The sequence below is a fragment of the Phaseolus vulgaris genome, chromosome 5 (assembly GCF_000499845.2).
Source record: "Phaseolus vulgaris cultivar G19833 chromosome 5, P. vulgaris v2.0, whole genome shotgun sequence".
NCBI lineage: Eukaryota > Viridiplantae > Streptophyta > Magnoliopsida > Fabales > Fabaceae > Phaseolus > Phaseolus vulgaris.
In genome coordinates, this window is record NC_023755.2 from 2,072,023 (window position 1) to 2,084,843 (window position 12,821).

A 12,821-nucleotide genomic window follows, 5' to 3' on the forward strand; every position below is an offset into this window, starting at 1 on the left:
ATATAAGTTTTTCCTATAACTAAATCGGATTTGCAAGTTTAAAATTTTATGATTTAATTTATCGATATAAATATTTAGAAAATAAAATTTTTTAAACCATTAAAGACAAAAACAAATATTTTACATCATTTTATTTGGGGATGAGACTTGAATTGATAGAGAGAATCAACTAAATTTGATTTTACTAGTAAGAACCATAAAATGTTTGGTTTTTTTATATTTATATTTTTTTACTTTAACATATATATACATATATATATATATTAATTAGACATAAAAATAAATAAAAAAGTTATGCACGTTTTTTATAAATAAAAATATCATTAGTTTTATTCTGCATTTTTTTTTCCATTTTTTGGTTGTAATACTGTGGCTATCAAGTCATTTAGTTATGTCATCTAACATGTAATTAATTTATCTAACGTAAAATCCCCTCATATTTTTCGTAACCTATGTTTTAAATGTTTTTCAAAAAATTTAATTTCAGTTCCTCGATGTTTATTTTCTTGGTCCTTCGTCTTTTCATGAAATTAAATTTCAAATGAACAAAGTCTCTAAACTTTGTTATAATTACTTTTAATCTCTCTCGTCAAATATCTTACTATTTATTTGTTTATTTGAAATCATAAAAGTAATATCATGCCAAAAATATTGTTAATATATAGATAACTACATTGATTAATACTTACACAAAAGGTAAAGTATAAATTTTATATATTACAGTAATTGTATTACTTAATGATCACAAAAAATAGAGCTTCTATTGTTGTAGCTGGCATTTGTACTTTTTAAGTTTCTACATTGATTGTTTATTAGTTCATTACAATTTAGTTTCGTACAAGTAATAAAATATTATAATATTCTAATTAATACAATTGTTTAAGGGTTATATGTTAAAATTAAATGCATAAGAAATATAGAACATTTAATATATAAAATATTAAATATTACAAAAGAGGTTTTATAAGTAGGACATTTAGGATTAATTATGTAACTTAATAGTACAACATAAATAAAAGACACAGGAATCCAGATATACATAATATATAACCCTAACATTTATATTAAAAGTTCAATAAATAAAAAATTTATCTAACTCGGCTAAAAAAAAAAAACTAATTACACTAAAAAATGTTACTCATTATTCTCTTCTTGTTGGATGTCATTAGAACAATAGAGATTAATAATTGAATACATAAACATTCATTCATGTTATTATCCAATAGTCATCTACACAAAAGTAAGATACAATTATACAATTTTGAAATGTGTTTACCTTTATTCAAGAATCAATAATACTCGCACAAATGATGACTCTCATCTAGTATGTAGTAACTACAGTCGAATAACTCAGCTTGTCCATTACACTGAAATGAGAAACAAGTGAAAAATTTTATTTACATGGAACTTTTAAATAAAATAATTATTGCATGTACTAAAAGTTGTCTAACCTTAGAGTACATGAATTGCAATGATCTTATTATGCTCCCTCCACTTAAAATATTTGTGTCACAACTCTAGTTATAATAAGGACATGTGTTAAATCGAAATACACTTATACTTGTCCAATGTGACGAAAAATAATAAAGTTACCATTGTAAGTTTTTCATTTCCTAGTTGGGTTTTCTTTTAAGTGAACAAAATCACACTATTATGTAATTCGTGGATATAATTAGAAGCATCTATCAATGAAGCCTACATTGAATAATAAATAATTAGTTATATAATTAGCATAATTAAAAGAAATACAAGTTAGAAAACTAACCCTTCAATTAATAGATCCAAAAAAATGTCTTTGTGAGTCACTCATTTATGTTTGCAAGTATTGATAGATCTAGACCTTTGTGTTCTCATATTCCAGAATGGGTTAAGACTTAACATAATTTCTATAATTTTGTATCATTTTGAGTCATTATAATATCATCAATATAAATGAAAAGTAATGCTACCCCTTTTTTTCTAAATATTTAGTAAACAATGGGTGATCTTCTTGACTTTGTACCTTTTGTGAATCTTCCAAACCAAGCTTTAGGGATTGTTTTTGTCCATAAAGAGCATTTCACAGTCTACACATTTTATTTTTTCACTCCTTCAACTCCAAGTGGAATATTCTTGTAGATTCCTTCTTCCAGGAGAAAGACATTTTAACATGATATTGTCGAAGTTTAAGGACAAAATATCCTTACAATATTCATTTTAGCAATTGGTGCAAAAGTCCTGTTCCATATATACATCCTTATTTGGAGTTCCAAAGATACATCTTCGTGGATGATTAACACCTATTTATATCAACAAAAGACTTTTTTTCTTGCCATCTAAAATAGTTTCTTAGGATTTCTCATCCATATATCTATTTTTTAGTTGTGATTATTGAAAAGTATTTGCTAGTCACACTTCCTAAACTTCTATTTATGTTACTCATTATTCTCTTCTTGTTGGATGTCATTAGAACAATAGAGATTAATCATTGAATACATAATAAACATTTCATTCATGTTATTACGCAATAGTCATCTACATAAAAGTAAGATACAATTATAAAATTTTGAAATGTGTTACCTTTATTCAAGAGTCAATAATACTCGCACAAATGATGATTCTCGTCTAGTACATGATGTAGTAACTACAGTCGAACAACTCAGCTTGTCCATTACACTGAAATGAGAAACAAGTGAAAAATTTTATTTACATGGAACTTTTAAATAAAATAATTATTGCATGTACTAAAAGTTGTCTAACCTTTAAAGTACATGAATTGCAATGATCTTGTTCTGCTCCCTCCACGTAAAATATTTGTGTCACAACTCTAGTTATAATGACATGTGTTAAATCGAAATACACTTATACTTGTCTAATGTGATGAAAAATAATAAAGTTACCATTGTAAGTTTTTCATTTTCTAGTTGGGTTTTCTTTTAAGTGAACAAAATCACACTATTATGTAATTCGTGGATATAATAGAAGCATCTATCAATGAAGCCTACATTGAATAATAAATAATTATTTATATAATTAGCATAATTAAAATAAATACAAGTTAGAAAACTAACCCTAAATCCTAATTCGTGGGTATAATTAGAAGTATCTATCAATGAAGCCTACATTGAATAATAAATAATTAGTTATAAAATTAGCATAATTAAAAGAAATACAAGTTAGAAAACTAACCCTTCAATTAATGGATCCAAAAAAATATGTATTTGTAAGTCACTCATTTATGTTTGCAAGTATTGATAGATCTAGACCTTTGTGTTCTCAGATTCCTGAATGGGTTAAGACTTAACATAATTTCCATAATTTTTTATCATTTCGAGTCATTATAATATCATCAACATAAATGAAAAGTATTGTTACCCTTTTTTTCTAAATATTTAGTAAACAATGTGTGATCTTCTTGACTTTGTTTGTAGCCAAATCCCTTTGTACCTTTTGTGAATCTTCCAAACCAAGCTTTAGGGATTGTTTTAGTTCATAAAGAACATTTCACAGTCTACACATTTTATTTTTTCACTCCTTCAACCCCAAGTGAAATATTCTTGTAGATTCCTTCTTCCACGAGAAAGACATTTTATCATGATATTGTCGAAGTTTAAGGACAAAATATCCTTACAATATTCATTTTAGCAATTGGTGCAAAAGTCCTATTCCATAGATACATCTTTATTAGTTGTGATTATTGAAAAGTATTTGCTAGTCACACTTCCTAAACTTCTATTTACATTGTTCTTTCCTTTATTCTTTTATTGCCAAAATGCCCTTTTATCTAAAAAAATGTAAACCCAAAGTCCTATCTTTACACTAGACTTTGGTTGTCCTCTCCACCCCTTCTACAAATTTTATATATTTCTTTATTAAAGATATGGAAATTTTACCTTTATTTCATTGCATTGCAATTCTATTAAACTTAATTGTTTATATAAACTATTTTTATCAGATTCTTGATTTTATGTATTCAAAATTGAGGTATGTTTTGTTATTTTTTGTCATTCTAGAAAAATACCCTCCCACAATGTTCTAGAATGGTCCTTTTTGGAGAGAGCTTCAAAAAGCAATTTATGATTCTCTTCTGGAAAGTACTTTTCATAATCATTGCAGAAAGTGTTTGTGGAATTGTCCCAATGAGTAGTTTTTTCCCCAAAAAAGAGAGAGTGGGTTAAAGGGATGAGTTGATTGATTAGTGTAACTCCCATGTTGAAAGGTTGATACTTTGGTCATCAGTCTCTACTCATATGAGAAGAGAAACAAAAAAGACTGTGAAGGGTGATACTTGTTTTGGTTCTTGAACACTTGGTTTAGCACATATCACATGCATGTTTCCTAAATCATTGATTTTAATTTCTTCTTTTTCAGTAATGTTTATGACCAAAATGCTGTTCTATACAAGATAGAACTTGAGATTATCTATGATACTGGTTTGTCGCAATTTTGACAATGCAATTCCATTAATCTGTCTGATTCTCTCCCTTGACAGCTGCATCATTCCTCCTATCTCCTTGAAAGTCAGAGGGGTCTCTCCATTGAGTCCATAGTACAATGTCACAATCTCTGCTTCTCTCTTGCTAAGTGTGTTAAGAAGCTTCATCACTTCCTGCTTCATTAGTTGCCTTTTAACCATCTTCTCTGGAGTCATGTCCTCTGGCCCTGGTATAATCTCCTGATCAGAGTTTTGATGAACAAGTTAAACAAATAAGTACACTCTTCAATCCTAGTTTTTAAATTTAAGTTTGACTTAAATTTAAATTTGTAAACTGAGTTAGCAAAATTAATTCAAATCTAGCTTTTAAAAATAGATGTTTTTGGACAAAGTTTAATGTGGAAATGTAAACCAAGTTTGTATCTGAGTCTGCAAAAATGTTCTAAGTCTAGCTACTACAAGACTGAAATTTCAGACTAGTAAAATGTGCACTCTAAATCTAACTTAACCTTATAAAACCAACTTATAAGACGAATTTTGCATCCATTTATATATTATGAAATATTTTTATCTGTGATCTTCAACTCAGACAAATTTTAAGAAACAAATATATTTTTGAGAATATTCAGACATGTCATAAAACTGAGTTTAGGTCCCCAGCTGATTGGGAACACCAAACGGAAAACCAATCAGTAGTTGATCAAATAAGTTATATAACTTACATATGAAGTGAACAAGTTATTAGACCTGAAGTGTCATGTGGCCACAATCAGTTACAACTTTGTCCAATGAAATTGGTTTTCTGCTCTTTTCAGAAACAAGCCTAATGGTGGAAGCCTTCACATTGAGCACTTCAGCAGTTTCATCGTATGTGGGTTTTCTCCTCAGTCTTGAGCTCAAGATATTGTTGGCCTGAGCAACTTTGGCCACCATCTCACTCTTTCCACTCTGTAAATCACAAACTAACCAACCATTCACAATAACTAGTCCACTTCTTAAGTCTTACTGTGTCAAGAGCTGCTTTAAAAATGTCATGTTATGCTTCATAAACTAATTTGTTACTCAAACACTTTGGATGATGAATAAGACCAAAATGAATCAAAGCCTCACCGGTAATCTCACTAATCTGGACTTTCTGGCTATAGCTTTTATCATGGCTTGCTTAATCCACCAGTAAACATATGTGGATAGTTTATATCCTCTTTCTGGCTCAAATTTCTCTGCTCCTCTAAGAAGTCCAACGGTTCCTTCCTGGAAAAATAATTTAGCTTACTCATTTAATTTAGTTCCCATATGTGTAGGAGATTCTGAATTTGGTTCTAATACACAAAAACTTATCAAAACCATTCATGTGTAGAGATCATATTGAAAATTATTCTTTGACACTGTATTATAAAGAAATGTAACTATTAAAAAATGAACTTTAAGTCTAACTTAACCTCATAAAACTAGCTTATAAGATGAGGTTTGCACCTACTTATATACTATGAAATGTTCTCATTCTAGTCGATGTGGGATCTCCAACAATAACAAATAGTGAAATACTAAAAATGAACATGCACCTGAATGAGGTCTTGAAGGCTTAAACCTTTGCCTAGATACCCAGCTGCAATAGAGGTAACTAATCCGCGATAATCATTGGCTAATCTTTCTTTAGACTCTCTTGCATTGCACAATGCCTTATCCAGACTAAGTAAGGACATTATTGGGATTGCAGAATGCTCTTCAAGCCCTTTGGTTATTAGCTTAGCAACTTCACTCTTTGCTCCCTGCTGCTAGTTATTATGCAATACACACAAACATTATGGTTCCTTTTGAAATGAAAGTCACCATCAAAATTTCTAGTTGTAAAAACTGTTTTATTTTTTTATCTAAAAACATTTATGAAAAAGCTTTTCATACATATTTTAGATATGTTTTTCCAACCACAGATGTGTAGTGTAGAGTTTATATAAAATTGAATAGGTACATAAACAGAAGAAAAACATCTTAGAAAGAAAATTATGCTGCTAAACAGTGTTCTTACTTGTGGTGTTTGTGTTTTATCCGAGGATACCCTGAGATCTAAACAAAGTTCTGCTTCTTCCCTTGAGCTCAAATACCAAGATTTTCTAAACCCAACTATGCTCCCATTCTCATTGTTTCCAATAACAGACACCTCTGTCTGGACAGAAGCATTGACCAGTGTAACTGCTTCTGTTGATGTATCACTGTTGGTAGCAAACTTAGTAGGTTGAAGAGAATGGTGCATTGGAAAGGAGGGAAGGGAAGAAAGAGACATGTTGGGGATGAGCATATTCTAGCTTAGGCCATGGAACAACTGGGGCAGATATTTCAAATTTAGTTTCTGCTGTGTGGGGCAAGATGAAAGGCATGAAAAAGTATCTACTTTTGTGGATATCATTCACACAATTATGCAGTGTGCTATAGCTACCATGCTAGGCCAAATTATTCATAATCACATTTGTCTCTTCTGTTCCCAAAATATGGCAGCTTAAAATCAAATAAATGATTAAGTATATTTTAGTTTCTCAAAAGTTTCTCAAAAGAAATAAAAAATGTTAACGTTGAAAATTAGTTTAATACTATAATTAAATTATAGATCAAGATATATAATAAGTTTTGTTGACTTTTAAAATAATTATTTTAAAAACTATACCGAGAGCAATTTGTGTGTAGGAGGCATTTTCTTTGTAAATTCAATGACTTGTAGAAGCTTATATAGTTATTTTTTTCTCAAACTATCTAATATTTTTATGAATTGAGACAATTTATGTGGTTTGATATCATCATTGGTTTTGTACATATATTAAAGTATTTTTTAACCGCAAAAAATGAACCACTAGAAAATTTATAATTAAAATTGGCATGTCACATTAAACCAAAAAAAAAATAATAGGTGACAGAAAAAAGTTGAAGAGCTGTGAGAGGTTAAGAGTAAGAAAAAGAGAATACATAGCAGCCCTCCTTTATCAATCTCACAATTTCTCAACAGACACTTACTGGTTCAAAGTTTCAAATTCATTTTAGTTTTCACCCTTCACAGTGCTAAATCAAACTCAAATATGGTTTCATGTTTCAGTTTTCAAAGACTAGTTTTCTAATCCTTGTCCTAATTCACAGAAAAGATAAGTTCGAAAATGAACTGAAGGATGAATAGAAGATTTCAGCACTAACAGTTTGGATAAGGAGCTCTTATTCTTACAAATATGAACTTAGTATATAACATTATCAATTACATTCTAGTCTGACTTATGTAGGTTATGGAGGATATACAAAGATGCAGATGATAAGAAAATACAAACTGAATAGCTTAGTAAATCCAATCCTGTTGCGATGGTAACCATTTTGCTTCTCTCAAACATCTTTACCAAAAGAATCATGACAATAACATGTCCCACCTTTGTCTTCAATTCATCAAGTGAGCATATTTTCATCCACCTAGGCCTCTCCTAAAAAAGATAAATAATATATTCACTTTCTTTTCCAATATATAAGAATCATGTCAATTAATTAAATGGAAGTTGGATAATATTTAGCATTGAATGATGCTAGAAAATGAAAGAAAGCTTGCCAATAAATATGCATAAAAATGAAAGATGGTGGATTAAGAAAACTTCATTTTGTTTATTGATGTTGGTTGTTTTGTGTTGAGATGAAGATATTTGATTGGCTAGATTATAGGTTTGTATGATCAAATCTTTCTTAATTTAATATTGATTTATAGATTTTCTTATCTAGCTCTTGTAGGAGTAAAATACTATAATAACAGTGTATCTGTATACAAATAATACATGACTGAAAATCATGAAAATCATAGAGTTTGAATTCTATTTTTCAATTTTTTGTTGGATCTCTTGGATACAGTCAGTTGTATGCTAAAGCAATGAGTGCAATTTTAGTATTTTTGAAATTGCAACTGAGAAAAGGCTATAATCTTCTTTGGATATAAGTGGTTGAATAGCTTTAAATCATCTAAGCAAGGAAATTTTTACTCACATTTTAAGGGAGGGAAAACATCCCAGGATTTCTCTTGGTGAGATAATGTACCTGATTTCTTAAATCTTGTAATCTCTAGATAGATTTTCTCTGCCACATTATAAGTTTTCTTGGTAGGTTTTGGCCTATGCCTTTACTTCCTTACATTAACAACAAGGTCACTGACTATAACTTTTCTCCATGTTATTTTTCTTACACTGAAAATACTAAGTTGCTAAAATTTCCTAAATAAATGTAATTTGGATGTTCTTGATTATAAAAATATAAAAGAAGTGTGGTATAGTTATTACCTTCATAGCAAACATTCCAAACAAAGAGGATCCTGTAAGGGCACGGTCTACAGTAGGTGGAACATCAGGAGGTATATTGCTTATGAACAAACCGTATAAGCCCATACCAAAAATCAACATAACTGTACCAGCAAGATAAACATCTGCAGCAGCAAGTCAAAATGGCTAAGTGCAAGTAGTAAACATAATCTTATCTGAAATTGAGACCAAACACAGAACCAAAAAAGGGCATGAAAACATAATTTCACTATACAATTTGAATGAGGTATAACACCTTTATACATTTGGAACTATGTAGTTTAAGGATGATTTAAATGTTTTTCTCTGATAATGTTCCAGAAAATCTTTAAGTGGCTAACACAAGTTTGATAATTTAAAGCAAAATATAATACTTTATTTGTCTTTTTCTTTGATGTTTTGATGATCCAAATAGAGTAAATACAAAGCAATAAATTACCAATTGCTTCAACCAAGCGCAGAACCATCTGTCCAGTGTGAACTCCTTTAACACAGCTTGTCCAATAGACTTTGTATGCATCAATAATATAAATACAACCCTAAAATGATACAGTAATGTTTGTCATCATCATTAACTGCAAACTCAATTATATGTTTAATATCTGAAATTTTATATAAATTTGATTTTAGCCTACCCATTTTTTTTATCAGTTCCTCAGTTTTAATAAATTAATTAATTTCTAAATATACAATACAAAATATAATTTATATCTTAAAATATAGAATCTAAAATACAAAATTTCATTTCGAATAGAATCTAGAATAAACAAATTATAAATTTTAATTTCCAAATTTTATAATTGAGAATGTTTTTAAATTTTACATTCTGAAATTTAAAAAAAAATATTCAATAAAAATGTCAAAAGATAATTTAGGTATTAGAAAGATGTAGGGTATTGAGAGAGCTTACATTTAGAAAGCACAAGAGTGAGCCTGCCAAGGACCCTCCAACAGCAAATAAGGCCAAGAAACGGAAGTCGAAAATCACCTGCTCAACATAATCAAAAACCTTTTAATTACAAAATATCATATTTCTCATTAATTATAATCATTTTCTAAAATTAATTTTACATAATTAAATATATGAAAAGAAAATAATAATAATTCATTTTTAGCATCTTCTTTTAATATTATTTTAGATACTTTTTAAATTTACAATAATTTTATTAATTCTAGTTACACATGGTTCAACATTGAAACTTTTAAAATATTGAAATACATGTATGTATCAGGATATAAATTAACCTATATAAGAAAAAAAAGGTACTAACTTAACATATATCGAAGAAATCCATTAATTAATGTAATTGAAGGTCATGCATTAATTAGAGTCAGGATATTCTAAAAATATTGAAAAAAATAAAAAATAGTTGAAAAAAAAATTAAAATTATTTACTTTCTCTCAAAATCAAAATCCCTAAATCTCTAAATTTATTATGGTTCTTTTCTCTCTTTCACTATTTTAGGTTTTCAATTAATTTTTTTTTTCTACTTATTAATGTTATTTTTAATTCACCAGGTTCCGAGTTTTGTCAAAATCATAATACAATTTGGGCAATTGCTTGCTCCACCAAATCACTCACCCAATTATGGGCGAAAAGACGAAAATATCCTTAAAAAAGTACCTTCCAAAAATTTTTTCAAAACACAATAATTTCTTCTGAATAAATTTTTTTCATAATGTATTATTTTCAGTTCTAAATTTTTTTATCCGGAATGAGATTTTGATTTTTGTTTCTGGAAGACAATAATCTTTTCTAGATCTACTTTTCTAGAATGCATTATTTTTAATTTTGGATTTTCATTTCGAAATAAAGGTATTTTGGAATTTTCAATTTGTGTTGGGTGCAGGGAGTAATTGCCTTTACGAAATAGGATAATGTGTTTCTTTGAAAAATATAAATTACTAAAAAATTGTTGGTTTATATGAAGAATATAATAATTCTTATTTTCTCAATCTCCACCCTCAAATGCAATGGCAATGGTACAATGAAAGAGTGTATTTTTGTCTTTTTCTTAATGTTAGTATGGAAGTGCAATTAGTAATAGCGGGGTGTGGGGTATGCAATAATGAGAATATGGAGTACAGGAAGAAAAAACCTTATTTTTAACTCACAAACTCGAATTCCGTTGGCCCACCAGCACTTAGCCGGATCAGACCGAATAGCACGTTTTTAGTGATATAAATTTTGTATGACAATTACTTCTTGCACCAAATAAAATGGAATAGGTAAAAATACATTTTGTTTGTATATATAACGTGTTAAAAGAAAATTTGAATCTAATTAGGATATAAAAAAGCATGATCCAAGTTATTTAAGAAGATTAGGTATAAATTAGAGTAGTTTTTGTTGGTATCTATGAAAAGGCTAAGAGAGAAAGAGAGAAAGGTGGAGAAATACCCTTTCAATGGAAGACTCGGTGGCTCGAACGAACCTAAGGAGGGGGCTGCCGTTGGGGCTGGCGAGCGCGTAGTTGAAGTCGGGGTCGGGGGGGCGAGAGGAAGAAGGAGCGGTGGCGGCGGAAGTGGCGGCGGAAGTTGCAGAAGAAACAGTCTGCGGTGATTTGGATTCGTGGGAGGAAGAGCTTAAGGAAGCTTTGGGAGATGAAAAATGAGGGCGAGGATGGAGAAGAAGAGAGGGAGAAAAGAAGGAGAAGGAGTTGCAGAAGAGAGCCATTGAATTCAATGATTGGGATTCCATTTTAAAATATCCTCTTCCTGCATATATATCATTGCTAATAATTCAACTTTACTGTTTCTCTGTATTTTTTACACAAATTAATTATTTCATCTTCCTAAAACATTATTACATAAACAAAATCTTTTTTCCTACCACTTTATCTCATAGATTTTTTTTAATCGGCATTTTGTTTAGATATCAACACTTTTTGTATTTTTTTTAAAAAAAATTGACGTTATTTTATTACGGTTTTGGAAGAAATTATTTTTAATAATTTTGAAATGTTTTATTTACTTTTCGTAACATTTTTTTTAAGACCGTGCATTCTCTAAGTGTATCACCTCCTCTCTCCATGTTTTAACAAAAAAAATTATTTATGTGAAATTAATCCGACAAAATACAATTTAAAGTGTAAAAACTAATATACAAGTTTCTAGAAAAGTAAATCTTGAAGAAAACATTTGATTTCCAAAACAGGTTCTTTTACCATTGGGGGCTTTTTTTTTTTTCCTTTTTTACCACCAAAATGGGCACGTTTAAAAAAATTATAAAAATGGAGTAAGTCGTGTCAATCTGAAGTCGTGCAAATTTGACACGACTTTGATCACATCATATTTTTTTAAAATAAATATATATTATAATTATTTAATTAAAATTAGAATTATAAGTTATGTAATATTTGAAATTAAATTGATAAATAAATTTTTTACGAAGAAATAAATACATAGGTAAAGAAAATTAGAAAATTAATAATCAAACTTGGAATTAAATTTTATTATTAAACCTGTCGGACAATTGTTTCTATTGTGACATTCAGTTCTATAATCTATAATGTGAACATCTTTTTAACTTATTTGGAATTGAATTATCCACAAAAATAATTCTCTATTTATTTTCTAAATACAATAACACTTCTCAAATAAATATATTACGTTACCGTCAATCATGATCGATACACGATTATCATATTTTTTTATTGCTTAAAATTAACACCCTTGAAAAATTATGTATCAAATTAATTTAAAATATTACATAACTCACTACTCAATATAAAAAAAAATGACGTGGACAAAGTCGTGCCAAATTGGAACGACTTCAGGTTGACGTGTCTAAGTCGTACCGATTTAGCACGACTTCTGCATATGAAGTCTTGTGGCACGACTTACCCCTAATTTTTTTGAAACGGACCCCATTTTTAGGCAAAACAAAAGCCCCACTCTGGAGAAAAAAACCTCCAAAACACCTAATCCAAAATGTGAAAGTTTTGCCGCAGCCTTTGCGTTTTTTCAAGCACTAGATTATAATCTATTATTTACATCCAAATAGTTATTTACCAAAACAAAAGGTAAAAGTATATATATTTTTTAGTAAATTATATTAAAATCCCTTCTATTTTTTTTTCCAAATTGTACACTATAA

The 12,821-nt window shown here is 29.1% G+C and overlaps 2 protein-coding genes across 4 annotated transcripts; both read right to left on the reverse strand.

Annotated features, from left to right (window-relative positions):
• Positions 1-4,313: 4,313 nt before the first annotated feature.
• LOC137834762 (RNA polymerase sigma factor sigD, chloroplastic) lies at positions 4,314-6,808 on the reverse strand. Of its 3 annotated transcripts, none has more exons than XM_068642939.1 (5): positions 6,441-6,808; positions 5,977-6,186; positions 5,525-5,665; positions 5,162-5,362; positions 4,314-4,654 (listed from the first exon to the last, which is right to left on the reverse strand). In XM_068642939.1, the coding sequence occupies exons 1-5, from the start codon at positions 6,708-6,710 to the stop codon at positions 4,376-4,378; spliced, it is 1,101 nt and encodes a 366-aa protein (XP_068499040.1). In that variant the 5' UTR covers positions 6,711-6,808; the 3' UTR covers positions 4,314-4,375. The 3 variants fall into 3 exon arrangements, with proteins under 3 accessions (XP_068499040.1, XP_068499039.1, XP_068499042.1); XM_068642938.1 differs by having other exon boundaries at positions 5,977-6,189; XM_068642941.1 differs by lacking the exon at positions 5,977-6,186.
• Positions 6,809-7,578: 770 nt separating this feature from the next.
• LOC137834764 (uncharacterized) lies at positions 7,579-11,439 on the reverse strand. Its single transcript, XM_068642942.1, has 5 exons — positions 11,124-11,439; positions 9,632-9,709; positions 9,161-9,260; positions 8,704-8,846; positions 7,579-7,866 (listed from the first exon to the last, which is right to left on the reverse strand). The coding sequence occupies exons 1-5, from the start codon at positions 11,421-11,423 to the stop codon at positions 7,657-7,659; spliced, it is 831 nt and encodes a 276-aa protein (XP_068499043.1). The 5' UTR covers positions 11,424-11,439; the 3' UTR covers positions 7,579-7,656.
• Between the last annotated feature and the right edge of the window lie 1,382 nt (positions 11,440-12,821).